Source organism: Mobula hypostoma, chromosome 9 (assembly GCF_963921235.1).
Source record: "Mobula hypostoma chromosome 9, sMobHyp1.1, whole genome shotgun sequence".
Taxonomy (NCBI): Eukaryota; Metazoa; Chordata; class Chondrichthyes; order Myliobatiformes; family Myliobatidae; genus Mobula; species Mobula hypostoma.
Window position 1 is genome coordinate 100,088,941 of NC_086105.1, and position 27,722 is coordinate 100,116,662.

General features: G+C 40.4%; 2 protein-coding genes across 3 annotated transcripts in view; both read right to left on the minus strand.

The window, feature by feature from the left end:
* llgl1 (LLGL scribble cell polarity complex component 1) overlaps positions 1 to 14,085 on the minus strand; it is a 100,918-nt gene extending 86,833 nt beyond the window's left edge. For both annotated transcript variants that reach the window (XM_063058777.1, XM_063058776.1), the window contains exons 1-2: positions 13,859 to 14,085; positions 12,070 to 12,167 (exon numbers count right to left, since the gene is read on the minus strand). In XM_063058777.1, the coding sequence (XP_062914847.1) occupies positions 12,070 to 12,167; positions 13,859 to 13,939 (179 nt within the window). In that variant the 5' untranslated portion in view covers positions 13,940 to 14,085. The remainder of the gene's footprint in view (positions 1 to 12,069; positions 12,168 to 13,858) is intronic.
* Positions 14,086 to 24,462: 10,377 nt separating this feature from the next.
* The window catches only part of alkbh5 (alkB homolog 5, RNA demethylase), a 33,078-nt gene continuing 29,818 nt past the window's right edge, over positions 24,463 to 27,722 (minus strand). Inside the window, exon 4 of the mRNA XM_063057381.1 lies at positions 24,463 to 27,178. Within this exon, the coding sequence (XP_062913451.1) occupies positions 26,983 to 27,178 (196 nt within the window). The 3' untranslated portion in view covers positions 24,463 to 26,982. The remainder of the gene's footprint in view (positions 27,179 to 27,722) is intronic.

Sequence of the window (27,722 nt, forward strand, 5' to 3'; positions counted from 1 at the left end):
TTTATTTATTTTTTTTAAACGGTGTATATCAATGATTTAGACGATGGAATAGATGGCTTTCTTGCCAAGTTTGCAGATGTGAAGATTGATGGAGGGGCAGGTAGTGTTGAGGAAACTGCTGGGCTGAAGAAAGACGAGATTAGGAGAATGGACAAGAGTGGCAAATGAAATACAATGTTGGAAAATCCAAGGTCATGCACTTTGGTAGTAGAAATGAATGTGCAGACTATTTTCTAAACGGGAAGAAAAATCCAAAACTCTGAGATGCAAAGGGACTCGGAAGTCCTTGTGCAGAACACACTAAAGGTCAACTTGCAACGACAGTCAGTGGTGAGGGAGGCAAATGCAATGTTAGCATTCATTTCAAAAGGTCTAGAATACAAGAGCAGGGATGCGTTACTGTGGCTTTAAAAGGCACTGGCAAAGCCTCATCTTGAGTGAACAGTTCTGGGCCCCTCATCTAAGAAAAGATGTGCTGGTATTGGAGAGGGTTCAGAGGAGGTTCACAAGGAAGATTCTGGGAATGAAAGGGTTACCACATGAGATACGTTTGAGAGCTCTGGGTCTGTACTCGCTGGAATTTAGAAGGATGAAGGGGGATCTCATTGAAATCTTTCAAATGTTGAAAGCCCTGGACAGAGTGGATGTGGAAAGGATGTTTCCCATGGTGGGTGGCAGGGGCAGAAAGAGTCTAAGACAAGAGGGCACAGCCTCAGGTAGTGGTGCGCCCATTTAAAACAGATGCAGAGTAATTTCTTTAGCCAGAGGGTGGTGAATTTGTGGAATTTATTACCACAGGCAGCTGTGGAGGCCAGGTTGTTGGGTGTATTTAAGGCAGAGATTGATAGGTTCTGATTGGATACGACATCAAAGGTTACTGGGAGAAGGCCGGGCATTGGGGCTGCAGGGGGAGAAAAAAGGATCAGCCATGATTGAATGGCGGAGCAGACTCGACAGGCCAAATGGCCTAATTCTGCTCCTATGTCCATGGTCTACAAAGGACGAGGGTGTGGAGAAGAGAAAAAGCTGGTAAGTAGAACAAAGTGGGGAGGAGATAACTTGCAGATATAAATAGATTGGTGAAGTGGGAAGTGAAGAGAAGGTAGGAAAGGTGAACAAAGGGGGAAGAAAACAAGGTGAACAAGGCAGTGTGTGGGGAGAATACCAGGGGTATGGGCCATCTAAAAAATGAAAATTAAATATTACAGAGAGGCAAAATGCAAACTGGAAGAACGTTGCACATTCTGCTTGGGTAGCTTACAACCCAGAAGCAGGAATACTGAATTTTCTAATCATCTATGTATCGACGACGAAGCACTTTATTACAGCAACTGTGCATACATTTAAACTCTGGTGTGTTTTATTCTTTATTAACACTAAAACAGTCAAAAATTTCAGTAAAGACAATGCTTTTTGAAACAGTGTGCAAAACCACATCACTCCAGAAAACTAAATATCAAAATTGAATCCCTTATTGAAGAGAAAGTAGCATCATTGTTTGAATTACTTTTTCTGCAAATTTCCATTGCGATCGGTAGTAATTTGCGGTTCACAGAACCTTATACACATGTACGCAGCAAGGTCAATCCCGAGTAGAACATTTTTGCACAGTACGGAGACCCATTTCTATTGTATTTCTGCAAACAGAGCCAACTCTTTCTAAAATGCAATATTGTTCTCAAAACATCTAGACAGGTGGCATACACAAGAGGTGCAGTTATTCAGGTTAGTGGCAATAGTTGCAACAGAATTCTGCAACTGGTAACCAGACTAGATTCTAGTTCTTCAAAATCTTCTTCCTGTTGATGGAATAACCATTCACACTCTTGACATCAAGTTCTGAAACACGACACTAGAGAATTAAACACCATTTGGGGAACATCTTATGTTTTGGATAAGAGTTAGATTCCAGACAAAATTCTCCACCTGAACAAAAGGCCACCGAGCCTGCAGTACATTTCCAGCAGTGTTTGAGGCCTCCAGTGTTGTTTAGTCAAGATTTCTTTTTTTTTAAATCCCTAAACTTGGAACAGTGCAATCTTTCTCTTTCCTTAAAGTGGGATATTTTTCCAAGTATGTTGCAATATTGTGGGGGTGGAGGCTGTTGCATAATTAGAAACATTTACTAGTTGGGCCCAGCAGAGGAAAACAAAGACATCCATTTTTCTTTTAATGGCAGAAGAAAGCCATGTCAGCCAGACACCTCGACTGTCTTAAGATAACGGATTGAGAAAAATAATCCTATAGAAGCATTTGTAATAACCGCACTTAGAGTCTACTTCACATGATAAAATTCAGAGGCAGATACCAGATCCAATGAGAGGTTTAGTACAGATCGTTACAGGGCATGTGAAATACAAATGGAGCAATGTTTATTGTCGAGGGTTTTATAGAGCAATTGGGATAGTTGAAACAGCAGCATTTAAAAGGCAGCAGAAAGTTTTGTTTCCTTGTAGCTGCTGGAGAATGTAGCAGATAATTTGACGGTGGGAGGATGGGCTACAATTGTCATTATCATTAAAGTGGCGAGAGATATCTCGTGTATGAATTGGAAGTTATTTTTGTGCACTGCTTTCAGATCAAGAGGGAGACGGGTTTTTGAAATTCATCTTTTCTGTATTTCACACAGCCCCTCTAGCATCAATACGATTTTGTATTTCCCCCATATCCCACCAGAACAGCTGCTCTTAAATGCTCTGTTAATGGGTTGAAGTTAAGAGACAAGTTCACAGGAGACCTATGCGTACATTTATAAAGCACAGTCAAAATGATGAATTAAATGCAATGCTACTGAAGTACCATCATACAACTAGAAAACAAAAGATACAGAAAGTTTCTACAAATGACAAATTACACTCAAAATTTACGTGGCACCAGAAATCAAATTTCTGGCTGCTAAACAATCTTACTGGATATAAACACAAAGTGCTAGAGGAACTCAGCAGGTCAGGCAGCATCTATGGAAATGAATGAACTGCCGACCCTTCATCAGTATTGACGGGGGGGGGGGGGGAAAGGAGAGAAAGAAGAGGAAATAGGTGGGGGAGAAGGAAGTCAAGCCAGGTGATGTCATGTGGGTGAGGGAAAGGGCAGATGAAGTAGAAGCTAGAGGTGATTAGTGGAAAAACAAGTGGAGAAGAGGCAAGAAGCTATAGTGGCAAATAGAAGATGGCAGAGCAGGGGCAAGAAAAAAAAATAACATAAGTTGGAGAAATCATGCCATCAGGTTGGAGGCTACCTTGATGGAATGAGGTGTTTCCCTCCAACCTGAAGGTGTCCTCATCATGGTAGTAGAGGCGGCCATGGACCAACATGTCAGAATAGGAATTGAAATCATTGGTCACCAGGAATTTCCACTTTTTGCAGATGGAGCTGAGGTGCTCAGTAATCTCACTGGATGTTGATCAACACACAAAGGCAAGAGCAAAGACAGAACAGAGCGATGGCTAAGGCTGTTAGAGCAGATTCAACCCCTGGTCTGATGAAAGTACATGCTAGGAAGTACAGCATAATTTATTCTTGAGAAGCACCAGAATTAGTTTCTTTTGCTCCAAGATACTCCTCAAAGACCTCACTTCAGTCATCACCAGTCTGAACACCTTTGTCACCTTTTTGTATTTGACAGAGCTCCGGAGCAGTTTGAGATGTTTATGCTCTGCCAGAGATGCTGAATAAATAGAAGCCACTGGATCCCAATGCCAGAGCAGAAAACACTTTAATGGCACTGCATAAATTTATACTTGGCTTACATAGACATTGCAGGAAGGATTCTTTCCTTAGTTGAGTGCTTAATTACCATAGTGTACAGATTCAAAGTAGTTGGCAGATGGATTTGAGGAAACAGTGCTGAAAGATGGTTTAGGCTGGATAGCATTTTTGTCCAGTATAATTTACAAATGGCTTCATCTCTTATAAATCTGTGAATCAAAGACAACACCTGAACATTTATGGGATCATCCTGGTGATGGAAGCTCTTGTAGGTCATGGGTAAATAGTTGAGTGAAGTAATTGGTTGGTAACGTGCAGTTTTTTTTAAACAATATAATCAGTCTGTGCCTGAACATTGTCAAAATCTGGCTGAACAAAACCAGGGGATGCTTTGTTTCTTGTGGAATCCCAATAGAAATGAAGCAGTTGAAAATGGCATGAACTCTGACACTGCCCCAAGAAATTCTTGCAGCACATCTTGAAGCTAACCATTGAATATCAATTGCCATCTTTTTTTAAATTTATATATACACACACAACTTTTCTCCTGATGACTTTACTTTTGCCACAGTCAAGAATCAATGTCCTGTTTACATTGCCATTATCATTTCCACTCAGGAGATACAACTTGCCCAACTCTTCAGCATTGGTTTAAGAGGAACAACTCACTCCATTTTCCAAAATTTGTACAGTATATGTAACATCAGTAGCTGCAAAGACTGAAAGCCATCTTTGATTTGTAGCCCCTCAATTTTGCTGGCCGACTCCAAGATCACTGTAGTGTCTGCCAAGGCAGAGAGTGGGTGCTCAGTGGCACTGCTTTTGGATTTTGTGGGCTCATTCTTCAGTACACTACACAGTTAAAGGCTTGATCACTGGTAGGGGACTGCATCTTAAGCAGTCCAATCAAACTAGCAACTCCAACTTAAACTGAGAAAATAAGCATTCTTTATGCTCTGATGAAATATGAACTCCATCTCTCCACCGATGTTGCCCGACCTGTTTGAGCATCTCCAGCATTACTTCAATAAAGAATGCATTTTGTTCTGCATAGCAAGATTTTGTACCTACCAGATAAGAGGTCATTTGCAATATACACCCACAGTTACATCAACTATTAAATATTTAATCTCCATGAAAGTCAAAATAAAATGTTAAATGGCAGATGCTGGGAATACTAACAAGTCAGGCAGTACCTCTGGAAAGATAAACAGGTATGTTTCTGCTCAAAGATCCTTTGTCAGAACAGGGAAAGTGCACATAAGGCAAGTACTCAACAGCGCTAAATGTCAGAGCTGTAATCTCAACTATTTATACTTCTGTCCTATTCAGTATTACCACCTGTCAGCAGTTACAGAAAGTTCATTATGTAGATGTTTAAGGGGAGCATAGGAGTAGAATTTTATAATTCTGTAATTTTGACTTCAGCAGTGTTAAAATATTGCTACAAAATAAAATGCAAAATATTGATACAAAATAAAATGCAAAATCCTGCAGGAATTACAGGAACCTAGTGCTACTTCGGCAATTATTTTCCCAGTTCTTGGCTCATTCAGTAATTATGAGACACAAATGAGGTTCCAGACTTCAAAAGGAATAAAGATGGAACAACCACAGTTGAACATTTTGTGGACTAGTACAACATACAAAATTAAAGTCACCAAATGATGGGAATGTCACATGGAGTTATTCCCAATTTCAATAAAGGACCACATACTTGCACATTTAATCAAAGCCAAAAGCAGCGCCACAATGCAAATCATTAATTCCACAGTCCACAATTAGCTTGACCTACTTCCTAACAATTCACTCTGCAGCCTAGTGCCAAACACATACTACTTGGCAGACAACAGCAAGTGCTTCAAAGGGCCCTTTCTTTGTATTCTTTAGCATTTCCCCATCATTAAGAGGCAAAATAACACAAATAGATTTGCATCACATTAACTGCCCACAATACAAATGTGTTTTGTTCCCTCCCATACAGGAATAGCTCTTAAACAGCACAACATCATTGTTATCCACCTTATTGGAGTACGCTTTAGCATTAAAGCCAGTGCCGGATCACATCTTGCTTCAAACACATCTTTCCCTCCCCCCAAAATCACCAAAACTGGGAGTCTGCAATGCCCTCTGTGGATTCCCCATCGGACTTCCCTCTTGCCAGGATGAGGCTAAACCCAAACTGACAGAACCACCTCATATTCTGCCTAGATTGTCCACAACCCAAGGCAGTGAATATGGAGGTTTCCAATTTTAAGTAACCCTCTCCTTAGTAGGTTGTTCCCCACCCCCAGGACAAGCTCTTCCACGTTTGTCTCTGCCATGTCCTCGCCCATCCAATTAATCAATATTTCCACAAGGCCTTTCTGCATCAAAATGCACACCCACAAACATTTTTGCTTCCCCAATTTTTAACTGCCCCAAAGATCTAAACTTGAGAAGCACATAGATAAAACCCTTCTACAATTGGAGGAGAATGCACTATTGTTTGTTACTAGGAACCCAGGCAAGTTAAACAGTAAAGGAAACAGGTTAATGGCACTTGGTGAATTACTGATGACTAACACAGGGACATTACAAGCAGAGGTAGGAGAAACTACAATGGCAAGAAAGCATACAGTTTTAGCAGTCCGCAAGACACCGATGGTGGGGGGTGGGGGGGTGGTACAAAGTGAAACATACATCAGGACTTTGCACTGGTACAAAATGCCTTTACCGTGGATTCAAAACTGGATTGGCATTAGGATGTAAAGCATAAAGATGGAAGGATTCCACTCTGATTGCAAGCCTGTGACCACCTCATTACTTGTGATATTTATCACCAACTCAGATGTGAATGTAGGAGGTATGAATGGCAAATTTGTAGATTACAAGAAAGTTGGTAATGTTATGGATAGCAAGGAATGTTGTCCAATACTTCAGCAAGACACAGATTGGAAAGTTAGATGGGCACTGGCAGATAACGATTAATTCTGACAACGAATTGCTGTACTTTGAGAAGTAGAACATGTACTGTAAATGTTAGGGCAAGAAGAAATGTTGGACAGAAGAACTTTAGGATTCAAGTCCAGAGTTCCCTGAAAATAGCAACCCAGTTCAATAGACGGTGAAGAAAGGCATTTGGTAACTTGATAAAACGCTGGTTAAACCACAGTAATGTGTGCAGTTCTAGGAAGGATGCAGTAGTGCTGAGGAGAGTGAGGGATTCGCCAGGCTGTTGCTTGGAGGATTCCAGTTATGGAAAGATAATGGACAGGACAGGCTTGTTTTCTCCGGAACAAAAACTACCAATGAGAGAAGTATACAAAATTAAAAATGCAGATAGAATCTTTTTCCAGTGGTAAAGGAAATGAAAGACAAGAGGGCACAAGTTTACAGTGAGAAGTTTTAAAGACAATTATAAAGGAAAGTATTTTTTTAAATTTAAAAAAGTGCCCATCAGGAATTCACAGCCAGACAATAGCACCTTCTACAACTGTATATGACACCAGTATTGAAATCACTGGGATCAGATACAATCACTACATTCAAGAGACATTTAGACAGACAGGCAAGACAAAGAAGATTATGGATCTAATGTAACCTTTCTGCCCATTTACACAGTTAGGATAGATGGGCAAAAACATTGGCACAAGTTTGGTGGTCTGAAGGGCACACTTCTGTGCTTTACAACAGGACCCCAAGGAAAGAAATACTCTGCCTTCATTCTTCAACAAAAAGGACAATTACCTTCACAGAAATGCCAGGAAACCAGGGAGTCCAATAAAAACAAGGAATTAAAAGGTGGTTTAAAAAGTGCTAGAGATTATTACCAAAAGCAGATACCCATGGCCCAAGAATCTGCATCCACAGTACCCAATACTGGTAGCCATGGAAACAAAAGGATATGTTGATCATCATTATCCACAATTCTGCAGATTATGAAACAGTTCCAGCAGATTAGAGGGTAGCAAATGTATCTCCGTTATTTGAAAAGGGAAGGAACAAAAACAACTATAGACACTAACATGAGTAGGGAAAATATTAAAGTCTTGATATTAAAGGGCATACTAATAGCAGTTAGAAAATATCAACAGGGTTTGAGTGTTATTAAAAGGAAACAGCATTTGACAAATAATGATTTTTTTTTGATAAGGTAACTGGTAAAACAAATAAAGGAGATCAGTAGATACGTTCCATTTGATGTTTCAAAAGGCCTTTAATAAAGTCCTTCAAAGAGGTTAGGATGCAATATTAAAGCACCAGAAGCAGGTGGTAAATGTACTGGTATAAATTGAGAACTGATTGATAGATTGGAAACAGGAAGAACCAAAGGGAAGTAGACAGTGACTAGTAGGGTACCAAGGTATCAGAACTTAGGCCCCAGATCTTCGTGGCATACATTAATGATTTGGATGAAGGAAAAAGGTGTTATTTGTGTTTCCCAGTGACAGAAGTGGATGAGATTGTGAAATGAAAAAATGCACATGCACACAATGTTTGGTAGTCCTTCTTTGTTTCTGTGGCTACCTGCAAGAAGAAATTCAAGGCAGTATATGGTATACGTAATAAATGTACTTTGAATTTTGCTATACCAGCTTCTGAAAGCAAACATACAACTGCAGCACACAACTAAGATAGCAGTTAACCTCACCTGCATTACACGAGATTGTGTACAGGACTTGCTACAACTATACAGGGCTTTGCTCAGACCATACACAATGATCTGGAATATTGTGTGCAGTGTCTGTCCCCTTAACTGAAAGATACTGTTGGCTGAGTGGATGTAATAACACTTACCAGACTGATTTCTGGAACTATACAAGAGATTGGGTCAATGGTGTTTGTGCCTACTTGAGTTTAAAAGAAAGTGAGGAAATCTGATTTTAAAATATTGACAGGGCTGGTCAGATTGGATTGGAGTGGAGTCAGTGAAGAAATGAGTGGAGGATACTTTCTCTGGTACTGAGGAAGATCTAAAATGAACAGCCAAAATATCAGTGTTTGGGCAATATGACTAGAACTGAAAATGAGAAATTTCTTCACTCAGTGGTCAACGTGAGGAATTCTTTGTCACAAGAGGCTGAATAAGTTTAACAAGGCGATGAGCATTTCTCTAGACAATAGGTACTGGTGGCAGGAGATTGCATTCAGACAGAATTAGCCAACATCACAAGAATTTGGACAAATGGCTTTGTAGTACTATTTTCTATGGTATAGACAAGGTTCTGGATGCTGACTAGCAATACAATGGAGCAGTTGTGTCTAAAATCTGAAGGATGCAGATGAATTGAGGAATGGGTGGAATCAGACAGCACCGAAGCTGCATCTTCTGATGCTTAGGAGCAAATGGAACAACAATATTGAATAGCTAGCACTGTTTCAGGTCTTTCCTAGGTCGCAGGAGTTAGCAGGTTCGTACCCAAAACGCTGGAGTAACTCAGCAGGTCGAGCAGCATCAATGCAGGGGGAATTAACAGTTGACTTTTCAGGCCGAGATCATCTATCAGGATTGATCCGATTAAGGTTTATGAAGTTAATGCTTAACAAGAAATGGGAATGCATTAAGGTAACATCTAGCAGGGTTTCAGTATAATAGTGGAGTGGGAAGAGATTCGAAAAGTAGGACGATGGGAGAAGATGGAAAGCAGATTCACTGCCTGTTCTTAGAAGTATCAACCCTCAAAAGAAAATACAACCAAGATCAGAGTTCAACATTGTTCACACAGCCAGTCAGGAAAACAGCATCAATTCCAGCAAGGAAAGGGCACAAACAGGTGCAAGAAATTAAACATTACAACAAATGGTCACAAAACAATATTGCTGCAGTCACAAACATCAGACTAAAGAGAAAGACTGTGCACTGCTCTGAAGGGTCAGCAGGCCCACCCCTTGTCCAACAACGCAGAGTTTGTGCGCTGATGTGCAGTTCAAGTCATTCTCCCAGGCAGATCTCAACAATACCACAGACACTAGGTCTTTACTAACAAAGGGGCCCTTTGCACTGCTCTATTGAGCAGTCACACTATAAAAGCCAAACCATTTCCCCCCATCTAACACATCTTGCATTAAAAAGACTCTTTGCTTGGAGAGAGAACTAAAACCAAAGCGCAGCTGGGTCAGCTGTGAAATATTGCTTATTTAGAGCAAGTCACTAGGAAGCATTGTGCAGACAGCAATACGTTAATTTTAGGATAAATTCCTCCACGTTACATCTATGCAATTGCAGTCAAATTTGCTCTCTGCTCCCCCATCTACCTTCTTTCCACTGCTAAAGTCCTGAAGACTCTTAGGACACATTGCTTGTTCCATCTTTATTTCACGGAAGAACAAAAACATCATTTTCCCTCTACAGTTGCTGAACTGGCATTTAGAGGTCTGGATCAATGATCCAGGTGAACCAATCTGAATCCCAGTAAGATTACAAATTGCTATTCTGACACTTATGTTCCTCCAACATTTATGCAACCTTCAGTAACAATATCAAACAATGTAAAAAAGGGATTGTCAAGTGTCTTGGAGGTCAGATATTTATTTCATAATTGAGGAACCTTCTTTTGTCTATGCTGCCTTGTAATCAATGATCAAGGCCAAGTTACTAGCTTGGTAAGTAGCACGAGATTTCTTGCTTGACAAACTCAAACTGTAAATAGCATCTATGCCACAGCCAGGGTAGAAATAACTGAGCAACATCTTTATCAATCAAGCTTGCAAATAAAAAAAAATTGATTTTATGCTTTATTTACGAACAACTAGTCACCACTCATTTAGGAAATACAATCAGAGATTCCTCTTTCCTCTTCTCTTTAAGGAAACTGTTTTCCAGTGAATTACTCTGCTGTACCATAAATGGCTCAAGGGGCTGTTGGGTATATACCCCACCTTCAACTTCCTGTCAACACTGTTGGTCAATAAACAATCCAATATATATCAATTTGCAATAAAGATCTTTAATGTATGCATGCATATATGATTTATTAAGCTTGTCTCACTTTTGTACTCCAGACCCTGTTGATATTGGCACCAAGTGGTAAGCTTAACATTAAACAATTGCTGACTGCGTTTTCCATTCTATACATTGTCAAAAGAATTTCAGGAATTAGAACTCAGAATTGCCAACAAGACTACTTGAATATTATATATTGTCTCTTCTGCTTGGACTCTACAGTGGTGATCTCTAGAAGAAACACTGTGCCATGGTTGGGGCATTTACCCAAGAGACTGCCTTGACTTGCCCTGCATGCATATATTGCAACTGTTTTCAGGGCAACTATCCTTCATCCAATCAGTTCATTGCAGACAAGTCAATTTGTTTAAGCTTGATTAATTCATCAGTTAAAGAAAACCTGAAATTAAACTGTTCTAAACATTTACTGTAATTTCACCTTGCACAGGATGTTATGATTTAACTGCACCATTAATTAGGTTCTTGCATGAACAGAGGTCAGTGACCACATCAGGAACTACTGCATAGGCAAGTCTCAGCTACCAGAACCACAACAGACAGCAATCCACCAATATCATCCAAGCATAGACACTACTACAGACACAGTGGCTCTCTTCCAGGGAACACTGTCACCTGCACCCCTCCTATTCCCAACCATGTTAAACCAGGCAGGGTTCAACTACACGTTTTGGTTAAACACTATGGTAAACGCAAATGTCACTGAACACAGGGAAGTAAGAATGCCTCTACACCCTTGCTTGCAGCAATCGTCGAAGGAAGTTTATAATCTTCTTCCTTTGTAGTATCGTGCAGAGGATGTGGGAATTAAATCCAGGTCCTAAATTTACGAAATCATTCTTTCTATTCCCTCTTCTAGAGATATACTGCAGGATAGAAAAGATGCACCCAAAAGAATCTCCAATCAAATTCAACAATTTAAAATACAATAAATACAAGACAGTGCAAAGTATTATATTCTTAGATATCAGATTACAAGCATGATATTAGAGTCTAAAAGTTTATACCCAAATGGCAGGCATTCCTCATTTCACCAAATTTACTGGGATCACCTTACACTGCTGCAATCAATCGCCAATGAAAAAGGGAAAAGTGTCAAATTTTAATGCCATTCCTTCTGGAGATTTCATTTAACTGAAGGTGAACATGTTGGAAAAAGCAATGGAATCAAGCACAACCAAACTAAAATAAATTGACAATAAAATCCAAAATTCTGAAGTGTGCCACTCATCTTCCACAATGTTGTCATGGTAATCAAGTCAGATGCCTTGTATGTAATCCATAGAAAGCTCCCGCAATTCTAAACTACCAACACGTTTACTACTTATTGAAGCGCTTTCAAAAAAAAAACACAAAATGCTTACCTACACAAGCATCAGCAACACCCCAGACAAGGATCTATTTTATAAAAAGGATACATTTTCAAAGATCCTGATTTGGTTGCAATGGCCATTAGCCGGAGTTTCGGATCATGTGCCAAAGAGCTAGGCTGATTTGGAAATCCATGCTCGACTGTCTATGGGGGTGGAAATAACTGTAGTTATGATTTATTCAATTAAAATACTCTTTACAATAACTAGCACACATATAGTGCTTTAAAAATACAAATCATTTGGTTCCTTATCACAAACCTTGGCAATGAGCCACAGGAATCAGATTAGTTGACTAAAAGCCTGGTCAGAAAGATATTTTAAGGAATTCCAGAGTTTATGCCCATGCAAATAGGGGGAAAACAATAGGATATGGTAATGCAGAAATCCTGCTCTGGAATCCAAGGAGAACTCAGAAAAAAATCCAAGTACTTTTACATGTGCACAACAACAATTTTAGCTCAATGTTTTTCCACTGTTGCAGAGTGACAAAATTTGAAAAACATAAAAGGGCATTTGGTAACACACACAAAATGCCGGAGGAACTCAGCAGGTCAGGCAGTATCTATGGGAAAAAAAGTCATACTGAAGGGTTTTGGCTGAAACGTCAACTGTACTTCTCCACACCCCCCCCCCCCCCACAAATGCTGCCTGACCTGCCGAGTTCCTCCAACATTGTGCGTGTTGCTCAGATTTCCAGCATCTGCAGATTTTCTCATTTGTAAGGGCATTTGGTGACTTTCTTTTGCAAGTAGCCATGATGAACCAATCAAATTCATATCATAGTTGCCATCAGTTTAGTGAATCATTTTAATATGTGCTTTCTTTTATCTGAAGACAAAAAAAAACCCCAAAGGGTAAAACAAAATCAGGTAAATAACTTTCCAAACACTCAGGTTCTTAAAACACCATCTCTCTCAACCCAATCATTTCAGCCTTTACCAAAGGGTTTTTTCAATGCTAATGGCAATAATGACTTTAGAATAATGAAGACTGTACAAGCAGCTTACTACACAAAGTACCTGTACATTGAGCACAGGCAAATTCCATTCATTTTCCTCTGAACATCCTCCATGTCTCCACACTCCACACCTTCCTACTTCCATTGAGTCCCAAGAACATCATACCCTCTATTTTGGCACCCAATGTCACATGCTAAACTTTACTTCAAATCCTCCACCGCTCTAACCTCCCAAATTTTCTTCTACTGACTTCTATCTACATAATCTCTTACCCACCCCAGGTCAACTCCTTTGTACCAACACCTTTCTTATCCTCCCCATTATCCCCAATCCTAATAAGGCACAATTCCAGTTTGTATACCATCTCATCCTCTCTCCCCTAACCTCCCCCTTCTATCTCTAAGACAAACAGCTCCAGTTTAAGTTACCTAAACCCCGCATTTGCTCCCTTTCTCTCTTCCCTCCCAATCCCTCTTCTCTCGCTTCTCTTTTCCTGCCCCCCCCCCCAAATCTTCCTTCGCTTTATTGAAGGCTAACAGCTCCAATTCAAGTTACCAAAAGCCCTCTTCGCACCCCGCCCCTCTTCGGTCCCAATCTCTCTTCTCTCGCTTCGACCCTTCACCTCCCCCAACTCCCTATCTTCCTTCACCTCAATGAAGGCTAACAGCTCCAATTAGAGTTACCCTTAAGCCCTCTTCAATCTCTCTTCCCCCGCCTCTACCCTTCACCTCCCCCCACTCCCCACCTTATTGAAGGCGAACAGCTCCAATTCGAGTTACCAAAACCTCCTCTTCGCACCCCCACCCTCTTCCGTCCCAATCTCTCTCTCTTCTACCCTCCACCTCCCCACCCCCCAACTCCCCATCTTCCTTCACCTTATTGAAGGCGAACAGCTCCAATTTGAGTTTCTCCCGCTGCGGGTCATTGCCCGGTCGGCGGAATCGAAATTTCATCATGGTCTCGACTCAGACCCTGGGTGGGCTGGGTGCAGGCACGCGTTATCTCCGGGAGCGGGTAGATCTGCGGCTGGGTGAAGGGAAAACGAGCCGGAAGGGCTAAACTCACGCCGAGAGCTCTCGGTGGCTCCACGGCCGCTTCTTTTGTGGCGGCTCTGCAACTGTTAACCCCGCCCTCGAGAAGGAGCTCAGCCATTGGATCTTCCCGCTTGATTGGCCTCACAATCTAGCCAGCGAGGCCAATCGCTGGAGGCAGTCTCCTCCTGTCTGATGGTGTATTTCCCAATCGCATGGCGCAGCCCTATCGAGTGCTGCACGCTGGGAAAAGTAGTTCATATCAAGTTTGCAGCCAGAGGCCGGGTTCGGCGGGTGTCGTGTCGCGTCACTGTTCTCGCGACCGTCTGCGATTCCAACCCTACTTATCAGAAGAGTGCTCCGTTGGCCAGCTTTTCTCCTCAGTTAATTAATGACATTCCCCTCAAATGGTTCCTGCAGCAAAAACACCTTATTTTTGGGTTATTTCTAATGAATTCCACATGGTATTCATTAGTGTCATTGTATGCCGAATCAAGACACAGAAGCTCATGGGGTTCGAACGTTTCATTTTGCTCTCCCACTCTTGTAAACGTGAACAATTACATTCGCTCAAGTGTTCATACATTTCCCCTTGGAACCACAGATTAAGTGTTTCCACAATCTTACAACCTTAACAGGTTGATATAACCCACAATATCCTGACTTCCAACAGGTTAACAGATTGTCCAGTCTGGTCAATCTTTACTAATTGGTAAGACCTCACAGTTCTAATATTATTCCAGTGAATATAAACAGACAGATATATATATGTAAAGAGAGAGAGCGAGACACACACACACATACCAATTAGCCCATACCAACCAAGAGCTGCATGCAAGCTTTTCCCCATTTGTCAGGATTCAGCTCATATCCTTCCTGACCCTTCCAATCCAAGACAACTGCCTTTTATTAAGTTGTTATTGTAGCTGCCTCAACCACTTCAACTGGCAGCTCAATCCATATACGTTACTACCCTTTGTGTAAAAAAAACCCTCAACTTTTGTACCTGTGTCAATGACTCTACCTCTATTTTATCACATGGATCTCACCAAATTTCTCAACAAGTTTAGCACCACGGCTCTGATCTTTAATTCCGTTCATCTGGAAATGAACGTATATGTTTTGTTTTACTCATGGACAGTATGGGAGAGGAGGCAGGAGAGTTTGGAGCTTGAGTGACTACAGCCTATCCATGAGGATGAGAGATTTAACATTTCAGGGAATGAGTATTCCATAACGTAGTGAGGGGCTGGATGAGTGCTAGATCAATAAAAAGACCAGGAAGATAGCTCAGCAGATCCTGGAGGACATCTTGGCCTCTAAAGAGTATTCATAACTCCTTACATTACCTAGTTGATCCGTCAGATCTACGCTGTTTCACCGAACACTCCACCTTTCATTATCAACCTATTCTTGCCAGATTCCCTTCCACTGCCCCTCTTCCCTTCCCTCCCTCCGCCCCAATTCTACCACTCACCTATGTACCAGGGGTCAGTTTAGAGGACAACACACAGATCTACGGGCAGAAACTTGTGCACCAAATCAAAACCCATCTGGTCAAGAAGTGATCTTTATGGTGATCTTCAGAGGAGGAGAAAGGTCACCAGGGAATAATTGTTGCGGTCAAAGACAACAGTGCGTCATTACAAAACATTGGGGGGGGGGGCAGTAGGAGTGAACTTCCAGAATCAGGGTCCTAATTGGTATTAACAGCATAGGTCAGTGATATCATAAAGTGTTAGGAAATGGATTAGGAAGTTGTACCTCAGAAGTTTGTAACCTCTGGATGCCAGTGAGTACAGAAATGGGAGGACAATGCAGCTAGAGAGATGATGCAAGAAGGAAAATTTTAGATTTTCAGAACATTGAGACCATTTCTAAAGAAACCAGGATCTGTAATCGGTTACATCCTCATTGGCAGTGTTTGTTGCTGGGGAGAACCTCAACTGGCTTGGTGGAGGGGCAGTAAACTGAGAAAAGTTTCAGAAGGGAGACAGCAAAAATTAATATGGAAGGCAAAAAATTAGTGACAGAGTTTATAAGACAGAGCAACCAAAGGTTACAGAGAAAACAGGCAAAGAAAAAGGAGCCTGACTGTGCCTTATGTATATTACCAAAAGCAAGGAGTTTAGTGAATAAGCAGATAAGCTGAAAACCCCAAATAAAACAAATCAACAAATAATATTTTAGGTTCCGCAGAAATGTAATGTGAGGCAGATCTCAATGTTGCTAGTTACAGTATAGAGTTTTTAGATGAAAGAGTGAGAGAGATGCTGAAGATGGATTATACTAGAAATATCATCAAATGAGAGCGTAGGGGCTGAACAAGAAAGGGCAATCACATTGTTTGGAGTGTATGATAGTCCTTCACACACTCTGAGGGAGACAGAAAATGAGATTTCTTACAAGTGCATAAATGCCAGGGTTAGTAGAGAGGAATTGCAACTATCCTAATAATAACTGAGATATAGTTGGTGTAAAAGATAGACACAAAATTCCTAAATTACATTTATGAGAATTAGATAGGATACAGCAAGCCTAATAAAAGGACTGAGTAGGGTCAGTTTTAGGGAATGAAGCAGGGCAGGTGGAAGGAATTATTGAGTCAAGCAAACAGGCCCTTCACAGGCTCCTGACCTAATCCCATTTTTATTTTATCTAAATTCTCACCAACTTTTCCCAGATTCTGCCACTGACCTTGCAAAGAACCAATCAACTTATCAAGCTGGGCATCCTGTGATGTGGGAAGAAGTCGTTGTATGAGCATGGAGGGAAGCCAATCACAGGTGGAATGAAAAAACCTCACACTGACGGCAAATGGAGGTTAAAATTGTCTTCGGGTCGCCTGAGTTGTGAGGCATCAGCTTGACTAATGGTATCACTGTACTGGTATCTGTGTGGGAGCACGCATGTGGAGGTGCTGATTTGTATCATGGAAAAGAACAAGAATAACATTGGAGTAAAGGCTTTGAATTATGAAAATCACCTTTTACTGGATAGTGAACCGATGAAGAAAACGTGAACTAGGACAGTATTTAAAAGCATAAGCAATGAGAGATTCAGCATTGGGTGAACAAGCTCCCTCAATAATAAGGTGCATTGAGAATATGATAAGACCAAAAAAAAAGGAAAGCTTATATTAGGCATACATCAAGTTTCTATCTCTAAGTATTGACACTTTTATTCCATTTTGGACTTCAGCCAGTGATCTGTGGCTGATGAGTATTTGAAGGACAGTTTGTTGACAAAGGGCTTGACAACACAGGCCAATGCAGTATAATTATCAAGTCTCAGGAAGATACACTTGAGTTAGGTGCTACATCAGAACTGCCTCAGGTGTGTAACACGTAGATCAGGGAGAAAAGAAAAGCTAACATCTGGGAAACAGCCATAAAAATATACATCAGTGTGAGTGACATAATGTGTCTAGGTTACAAAAATGCAAAGGATGATGAAATGAGAAACAGTACCTGCTGGAACTTTTAGCTAACTTCGAAGATATTTTTTATATTCTGTCCATTATTGTAACAGGAGAATCACATGGGGATTCACTGTATCTACAAACTCAGCATACCCAAAGCTATTTAGTAATTTGTCTTTCATAACTGACGATATTTTCATTCAGGATCTTGAAGTTTTCTACCGAATTTTGTTTAGAATTTCATAGCACTAATGAGCAATGAACACCTTCAGTATGTGAAACACCAGATAACCCATTTAACACTTCTTCCCACCAGAGATCAGTTACTTCAGAAAAGTTATAGAGAGGTCAAACCCAGATTCCCGACTACTCTATTTTTCAGTATTGACATGGTGAAGTTTTCATATTATAGAAAACACAGAATTTTATTCGAAGCTTTTACAACTTTGAATAAGCTTTCTGTGATCTGTCCCAGTAGTTCCTTCTTTGGCTGTGAGATTTTGTGTAATCATGCTCCTTTGCCTTGTGAAAATAATACACAGGTTGTGCTTCAGTTTCTAACTTCATCCATCTATTTATAACACTAAGGCTCACTTGTTTTCAATACTTTTTGCTTATTTTTTTATTGTGAATATTTTCTTTTTGTATTTGTGCAGTTGGTTTAGTTTTACACATGGATTGTGTTGTGTGCGGTTTTTCATTGATTCTATTGTGTATCTTTGTCATTTACTGTGAATGTCCGCGAGAAAACGAATCTCAGGGTTGTGTATGATGACATATATGTACTTGGATAATAAATTAAAGGAATGGTGACTTTTTTTGCTGAAAGCCTTAATTGCCTCGGCTCCTGTTTAACTCTTCTGCCATCTAGTGGTATCAGTTAGAAATCAATACTGTATTTAAGGCTCCAGCTCACATTTTAAAGGTGCAAGATTGCGACAATACCAACTCCCGCAAAACCTAGGAGTGGGGTTAACTCAGGAAAATGTTTCTGGGAAAGGTAAAGAGCCAGTTACTATGAATTCATTATTATCTTAGTACAAACAGAATTATGGGCATTAAGCCTCTATTAAAAATAAAGTTTTTAAAATTGTTTAAAGTTAGAAGTTTTTATTAGGATCAAAATTGAAAGAAAACCAGATACAAAAAAATGAGAACTTCAAATTTTCCCAAATAAATACGCGGGGGGAGGGGGGGGGAGATATGCATTACATAAAAAGGTAATTTTTTATATAGAAAATCATTAACCTTTTGATAACAAAAAAAGGGACTAAATTGGTGAAAAACGCTAAGTTATTTGAGGTGAGATCTGGCTTCTTGCAAAACTCAGAACCCTATGTAGGCTTGCAATTTAGTGTAGAGTCAGAGTGTGTCTAAAGCAGGGGTTCCCAGTCTCTTTAATGCCATGAATCCCTACCATTAACCGAGGGATCCGTCGACCTCAGGATGCGAACCACTGGTATAAAGGAACAATGCACAGATGAATGGGTCTACAGTTCGCATAAAATACTGAATCAATCTTGTTTAGTCCTGCGGACAATATCCTAATGACACTAGTCAAAGGAGAACAGACGTTTTCTGGCCAACATATATTGTTCAAGCGTTTGCTGTTCACGTATTAGACAGATGTTGCCAAGTGGAAATTGGGAGCATAACAGCATTTCAAAATTCATTCACTGACTGTTAAACAAGATTGGACAATGAAGTTAAAGAGGCGTACAAATGCCTGGTAATTACAAGATTCACTAGAAGTTCCAAACATTCTTGTTGGCCGAGGAAGAGTAGAACAATACTAAAACTTGTACAATTATGTTGATTCAAGGACATTGCAGTGTATGGACTGGGAGACGAGAGCATGACAGGAATATTTGCTGCAATGTTGGAGGAGAGAATTAAGGCCGAAAGTGGTCTGTAGATGGAGAGATATTTGCTCCAGAGTATAAGATTTGATTCAATGTAATAATCAGTTTTACTTTAACGTCACATTACCAGGATTTATAAAATATCTTAAATATGCTATCTGGAAAGCATATAAGTGCAAGTATGCAAAGTAGGTGGAATGAGTGACACTGAGTCAGCCTACAGGGTAGAAACAAGCCCTTTAGTTCACTGAATCCATGCAGACCTAGCAACGATCATATTCTAACCCATTTTATTCTCCCACATTCCCATTAATTTCTACCATTCATCTTCACACCAGTGGCAATTTACAGTGGCCAATTAACCTTCCAATGTGCATGCTTTTGGGATGAGGGAGGAGACCAGGGGACCTGGAGGGATCTATGTACCCACAGGAGGGAGTAACAAATAGCACCAGAGGTTAACATTGACCATGGGTCACAGGAGCAGTAAGGGAGCAACTCTACTCACTCTGCTACCCAAGGTGCCTGTGGCATAACAAATAGAAAATTAGATTTTACCTGACTCTGTTTTCTCTTTGTTTGGATAGCCCTTGGTACTATCTCCGTAGATTGGTGACTTCCTCCAATTTCCTCTGGCTTCAACCATTTTCCTTTAAAGAACTCGGCTAGCAACCTGAAGAGTTACATTCCTCTCAGAACTGTGCAGCCTTCTCAGCAATTTCCTTCTCACTTCATAATAATGTCCTGCCTCTCACCTCTTAGATACAGCACTTTCTGCTCACTATTCCATTATTCTTACCACCATATTGAATCCTTGGAATTCTCCATTCCAGAGTAAACACTGAATTATTGCATACATGCAAGGCCAAAAAATAGACCAAACTTTGCTCTTCAGGAGAGTTAAGGGCTTGAGGAGAATGAAGAAAGTGGAGCTGAGCCAAGGTGAGATCGCCTATGATTCTGTTGAATGCCAGAGCAGGCTCCAAGGGCCTCCTCCTAACTACGTTCTTGTGTTAAAGCCTTTATCTTTTCCTTCATCTTACTGATGTCACTCACCTCATCTCTAACTCTAGTTCCTTCATGTGTGCCAAAGGCTCCTGCATCCTTATTTTTCTCTTCCATTTCCCACAGAAACTTCCAAAGTAATGTTAGAAAGTCAATTTTACTGAATTGAGAAACTATTTAGCAAAAATAGATTGTATGTAGGAACTTGAAGCAGACTTAGAGCAATGGAGGCATTTAAGGAAATTCAAGGGGTCGGAGTAAACATATTCCCACAAAATAAAGCCAATGGAATGGACAAATTTACAGCTCCTTATGACAAGACTCATAAGTGAGATAGGGCATTCTCTTGTAAAATGTCTTGACAGAATTTTTGAATTCATTGTTCCCTCAACAATTGCAAGCTGTCCATTTCCTGAGGCAGCAAAGCAGCTCCAAACCATGATGCTCCTTCCACCATGCTTCACAGATGGGATGAGGATTTGGTGTTGGTGTGTAGTGCCCTTTTTTCATTCAAACACAGCAGTTCAACTTTTGTCTCATCTGTCCACAGAATATTGTCCCAGAAGTGTTGTTGAACATCCAGGTGCTCTTTTGCAAACTTCAGACATGCAGCACTATTTGTTGGAGAGCAGTTGTCCTTCCACAAACTCCATTCTTGTTCAGTGTTTTTCTTACAGTGGACACGTGAACAGAACAAGTTCTAGAGATTACTGCAGGCCTTTGGCTGTTACCCTTGGGCTCTTTTTCACCTCCTGCAGTATTGCACATTGTGCTTTTGGCGTGATCGTTGGAGGATGCCCACTCCTAGAGAGAGCAGCCAGAGTACTACATTTCCTCCATTTGTAGACAATTTCTCTTACTGAGGACTAATGAACACCCAGCACCTTTAGAAATGCTTTTGAAGCCTTTTCCAGCGTCATGCATCTCTACAATTCTTCTTCTAAGGTCCTCTGAAAGTTCCTTTGATCAAGGCATGGTGCACATAAACAGATCTTTCTTGGGAAGAGCAGGCCCTGTCAGTAACCTGACCGTGTGTCTATTTTTAAGAGGCCAGGGCATCTCTACAACCCTCACTTCCAATCTCATCTCATTGATTGGAACACCTGACTCTAAATCACTTTTGTACTCCAGAGGTTCACATACTTGTTTGAACCTAGACTGTGATTGTTTAAATGGTGTACTCAATATTGATGAGCAAGAGTAGAATTGTTTGTGTGTTTTTAGTATAGAGAGATTGCGCTTGTCTATTATTATGACTTAAATGAAGATCAGACTACATTTTACGAGTAATTAATGCAGAAAACCAGGTAATTGCAAAGACTTCACAAACATTCTTGCAATTGTGTGTGTGTGTGTGTGTGTGTGTGTGTGTGTGTGTGTGTGTGTGTGTGAGTGAGTGAGTGAGTGAGTGAGTGAGAGAGAGAGAGCGACTGAGACTTTTGCAGAGTACTTGAAGTAGGATTCTTAATGAATACTTTGTGGTTCCCTTTACAAGACATGGATGATATCAATATAGTAGTTAAGACAAACAAAAAGATAATCATAGCAAATGAGGAACTACTAAGAATCAATATTGATTAATGACCAAGCCAGGGTGAAGTACATCTCAGGCTATCAGAAGTGAAAACATCTCAAAGCCTCTGATCATAGTTTTACAAGTGGGTCCAGTGGATTAAAATGCAGCTAACACGGTCCTCTTTAAAACCAGTGAATATAGGTACACAATTTTACCTTTGGAGGTGAATGATTTGATTGAAAAGAACAAGTTGAACTTAGAAAGGCAAAATTAAGTATCAGACCAATAAGTTGTCAAAAGGCATATAGAATGCTTTCCTCAGCTAATTTACGCATGGAAGAGCAGGGCAGTAATGTTAGTACAGTATGCAACACTAGTTAGATAACAGATCACCATATTACAGAACTAACTCGGTTACTTAGCATGATGGTGACGATCAAACGTGTCAGTACTGATAAAACACAGGCAAATGCTTGGATGACCCAAGGGGAAAGCTGGTCAGATGTTTGTTGAAATAGCCAATTCTAAGGGATAATGAAGGTATCATCTATTTAGGAATAGACAAGTTTAAATTTGAACAGATATATAATAAGATATAGGAGCAGAATTAGGCTATTTGGCCCATCAAATCTGATCTGCCATTCAATCATGGCTGATCCTTTTTCCCCTCCTCAGCCTCACCTTGTTTGTTCACGTCCAATCAAGAATCTATCAAGTTCTGTTTTAATACACCCAACCTGGCCTCCACAGATGCCTGTGGTAACAAATTCACCACCCTCTGGCTAAAGAAGTTTCTCTGCCTCTGTTTTAAATGGAATCCCCTCGATCCTGAAGCTGTGCCCTCTTGTCCTAGACTCTCCCACCATGGAAAACATACTTTCCACATCTACTCTGTCTAGGCCTTTCAATATTTGGAAAGGTTTCAATGAGATCCTCCCTCATCCTCCTAAATTCCAGCGAATGCAGACTCAGAGCTATCAAACGTTCCTCGTATGATAAGCTTTTCATCACGGGAATTATCCTTGCAAACCTCCTCTGGACCTTCAATGCCAGCACATCTTTTCTTAGATGAGGAGCCCAAAACTGTTCACTCAAGTTGAGGCCTCACCAATACCTCATAAAGCCACAGCATCACATCCCTGCTCTTGTATTCTAGACCTCTTGAAATGAATGCTAACATTGCATTTGCCTTCCTCATCATTGACTCTAGCAGCAAGCTAACCTTTATTGTGTTCTGCACAAGGACTCCCAAATCCCTTTACATCTCAGATTTTTGGATTCTCCCCGTTTAGAAAATAGTCTGCACATTTATTTCTACTACCAAAGTGCATGACCATGCATTTTCCTGCATTATACTTAATTTGCTACTCTCTTGCCCATTCTCTTAATTGAAGTCTGTCTGCAGCCTACCAGTTTCCTCAACACTACCTGCCCCTCCACCAATCTTCGTATCATCCGCAAACTTGGCAAGAAAGCCAGTTATTCCATCATCTAAATCAACATAAAAAGAAGTGGTCCCAACACAGACTCCTGCAGAACACTAGTCACTGGTAGCCAACCAGAAAAGGCTTACTTTATTCTCACTCACTGCCTCCTACCAATCAGCCAATGCTTTATCCATGCTAGATTCTTTCCTATAATACCATGGACTCTTAACTTGGTAAGCAGCCTCATGAGTAGCACATGGTCAATAGCCTTCTGAAAGTCTAAATATACGTCAACTGCATCCCTTTCATCCAGCCTACATGGAATCTCCTCTCCAACAGGTTCCTCAGGCAAGATTTTCCCTTACCATGGTGGCTTTGTCCCGTCTTGTCCCGTGTCACCAAATACTCCATAATCCTTAACAATTGACTCTAACATCTTCCCAACCACTGAGGTCAGTCTAACTGGTTTATAATTTCCTTTCTGTTGCCTTCCTATCTTAAAGAATGGAGGGACATTTGCAATTTTCCAGTCCTCTGGCATAATGCCAGAGTCCAATGATTTTTGAAGAATCATTACTTTTACCTCCATAATCACTATCGCTCTTTCAGAACTCAAGGTTGTTCTTACAAGAAGGTGCAGTTCTTACCCTTAGGTCTTTCAGCTTTTTGAGCACCTTCTCCCTTGTAACAGTAACTGCACTCACTTCACTTCCCTCACACCCTTCAATATCTGGCACACTACTGTCCTCCACAGTTCATCTGTCATCTCCTTGGCCTGTTATTATTTCTCTTGCTTCATTTTCTAGCAGTGCCATGTCCACTTTTTTTTTAAACCAACTTAGAAAAGCTTTTACTATCTACTTGGATATTGTTTACTAACTTGCTTTCACATTTCATCTTTTTCCTCCTAACAATTCTTCAAATTGCTCTCGTACAGTTTAAAAGTGTGATGATAGTAACATAGTTAAGATGAGCTTCAAACACCACAATGTTGAAGTAAAATGCATTGTGAACTGTCTGGTTGTGCTTTGGGCAGCCAGCCAGGAGGAAAGTGGAGCTCAGTGATTGGTAAATGGATTGTAAGTTTATAAAGATCATTGGACTTTAATTTCCCAATATATAGTTGAGAGAAAATTCCTGCTCAGCAATTTGAGCAATCTGATGGAACGAAGAGACTCAAATAAGTAAAAGTGAGGTAAAATTTGAGGTTGTAGTACGATACAATATTTATTTTCTAATATTATTATCCAGGAGCACAATGCAGATAGAGGACCGAGGAATGCATCACAGGCAAAGCCAGCAGTAACGCACATTCCCAGAATGCCTTTCAGAAAATGCAGCAGGCTATTTTAAAAGAGAGGGGTCTCTAGAAATTACAAGTACAGGAAAGGAACAAATGAAATGTTCAAATATTTGACAAATTAATGCTGCTGTAAATTATGCAATTTCATTCCATCTGAACCTTTGAACAATGAAATTTTTCTTATCAAGTGAAAAACAGAATTTTAAAAATTGAGAAATTGTTTAAAAATTAGTGGGATGTATGCTTAGGCCACTGCTCTGTTCTCTATACCCATGACTGTGGGGCTTGGTATAGCTCATATTCCATTTATAATTTTGCTGATGATACATCCATTATTGGCAGAATCTCAGAATACACGAGGGGAGGTATACCAGCTAGTTGAGTGTTGTCACAGCAACATGCAACAACCTTGCACTCAACATCAGCAAGATTAAAGAGATGATTGTGGACGTCAGAAAGGGTAAGATGAAAGAAGACGAACCAATCCTCATGAAAGGATCAGAAGTGGGGAAAGTGAGCAATTTTAAATTCCTGGGTGTCAATACCTGAGGATCTAACCTGGTCCCAACATATTGATGCAGCTATAAAGAAGACAAAACAGCCGATACATTTCATCAGAAGTTTGAGAAGATTTGGATTGTCACCTAAATACGCAAAAACTTCTACACATGTACCTTGCAGAGCACTCTGACAGGCTGCATCACTGTCTGGTTTGGAGGGTAAGGGGGCGGCTACTACACAGGATCGAATGAAGCTACAGAAAGTTGTAAAAGTAGTCAGCTCCATCATGGGTACTAACCTCCATAATAACCAAGACATCTTGAAGAAGCAGTGCCTCAGAAAGGCAGTGTCCATTATTAAGGATCCCCATCACCCAAGACTTGCCCTCCTCATTGTCAGGAAGGAGATACAGAAGCCTGAAGACACACACAGGAAGCTTCTTCCCCCCTGCCATTTGATTTCTAAATGGACATTGAAGCCATCAACACCTCACTTTTAAAAATTATTTGTTTTTGCACTAGTGTAACTATTTAATTTACATATATACTTACTGTAATTTTTCCCCTGTATTTATCATGTATTGCATTGTGCTGCTAAGTTAACAAATTTCATGACATATGCTGGTGACATTAAACCTGACTCTGATACAAAGGACAGACATCTGTGGTCAATAGAAGCAAGCATCAGCAGGACCCCTAATGTGAGCCAACACAGCAGACACCCCACTCTGCACTCAACCAATGCCACCAAAACAGACTTTATTCAGCTAAGCAACACACATCAAAGTTGCTGGTGAACGCAGCAGGCCAAGCAGCATCTGTAGGAAGAGGTGCAGTCGACGTTTCAGGCCGAGACCCTGAGAAGAGGGAATGAAACCACTTTGGTTTGTGATTTTAAAAAATAACATTCAGTTGAAGCGAATGAGTCACAATTAAGAGTCCTGTAATGAAACAATGCTGGAATGCATGTGTAGCGCAAGGGTCATAACCCCAAAACAATTATTCCGTTTCCCTTACCACAGATGCTACCTGACCTAAAAATTTATTTGTTTTTGTTGTTACAGATTTCTAGTATCTGCAGTTTTCTTGCATTCAGTCTGTTTAAGACTATTCATAATACTTTTTCAGGGAATTTAGACATAACACTCAAGTTAAAGTGATGCTCTTTGCATTTAATCAAATTTAGCATTTGTACAAGAGATAAAGCAAGCATCCAGGTCAAAGGCCCTGCTGACAGGCAAACTTTTTTTGACAGTTACCCAAATTAAAAGTTTTTTTGTTTTTTTTACATAAAATACCTATTTTCATTTACATAACTCATTCCTTTGCGTACATTAAACTTTTCTAGAACTGTACAACTTTGTTACAAGCCAACACGCAGCTTTCTTTCCCTCCCCATACATGGAAACAAAATTTGCTCTCAGTAAGAGTTCCTCTGCAACAATACATTTAACATCACTTTGGGAACTTTCCCAAAACTTGCAACCCTAACAATGGAAGCGCTGAAGTTTGAAGAAGCGCATGTGATACCATGATACTCTGGCTGCTTCTCATTTCAAAAAAAAAATTGTAGTTAAAAAAAAAAATTAATTAATATATATTTTAAACAATTTTCTTTAACACAGAGCTGTGCGAGTTATTTCGGGTTTTAAATACATAAAACAAAAGATGGGAAAATAGGCTATACAATGTTACCCAATAAGAAAGGTAGAATGAAACGGAGGCCACCTGGCTGCAACAGAACAGCAATCTCCTGCCACTTTCCCACCCTCAAGGAGTTTAGTAAAAATCCTTTTGATTGAAAGAGTGTTTCTTTTTAAAAACTTTCTCTTTGAATTTGAAAGTTGCTGTTGAGTTGTCCCCTTCAGAACCGAGTAGTGCATTTCTTGACCTTCAGCCTTCAAGTTAAAGTCAATTTTATCTCCTCTCTCCAATCAGTGGCGTCGCATTTTTACTTTTCGGACTGGACTACCTGCTACTCCACCTTCACCACTCTCATCGTCTTCTTCATCCACACAATCATGCGCCTTTCGCCAGTAATTTTCTGTGGTACAGTCACTCCTCCTGCGGTGTTTTGGTAAAATAACAGATCGCCGATTCTCCTCCTTGTCCATTTCCAAAATCCTAGGCCTTTGTAAAGGAAGCAATAGGACCAGAGTCAGTTTCTGTCATACCACAAATTGATGGCAAGTGCATTCAAGAGTTAACACACTTTTCACCGTTGCTTATTACTTTAATATCACAAGTTGGCATCACTCTAATCAATCGATTATCAGGTCATACAAAAGCAAATAGATCCTTAGACCCAGCTTATCCATGCTGACTGTGTTGTCCAGTGAGCCAGTTCCACTTTCTTGCATTTGGCCCATAGCCTTCTAAAATCTTTCCTATCCATGTACTTAACCAGATGGCTTGTATATATTGCTAAAGTGCCCTCCTCAATCACTATTTCCAGCAGCTCATACCAAAACACACACACACACCATCCTTTGCATGAAGCTGTCCCCGATGTCCCTTTAGAGTTTGTTGCCTCTGATCCTAAACCTATGCCTTGTTTTTGCCACCACCTTCCTGCAGGCAACTGTATGTACTTTCACCCTGTTTATGCCCCTCGTGATTTTGGTCATTCAAGGGAATAAAGTGACCTCTCCTAATAACTCACTATGCCCCGCAC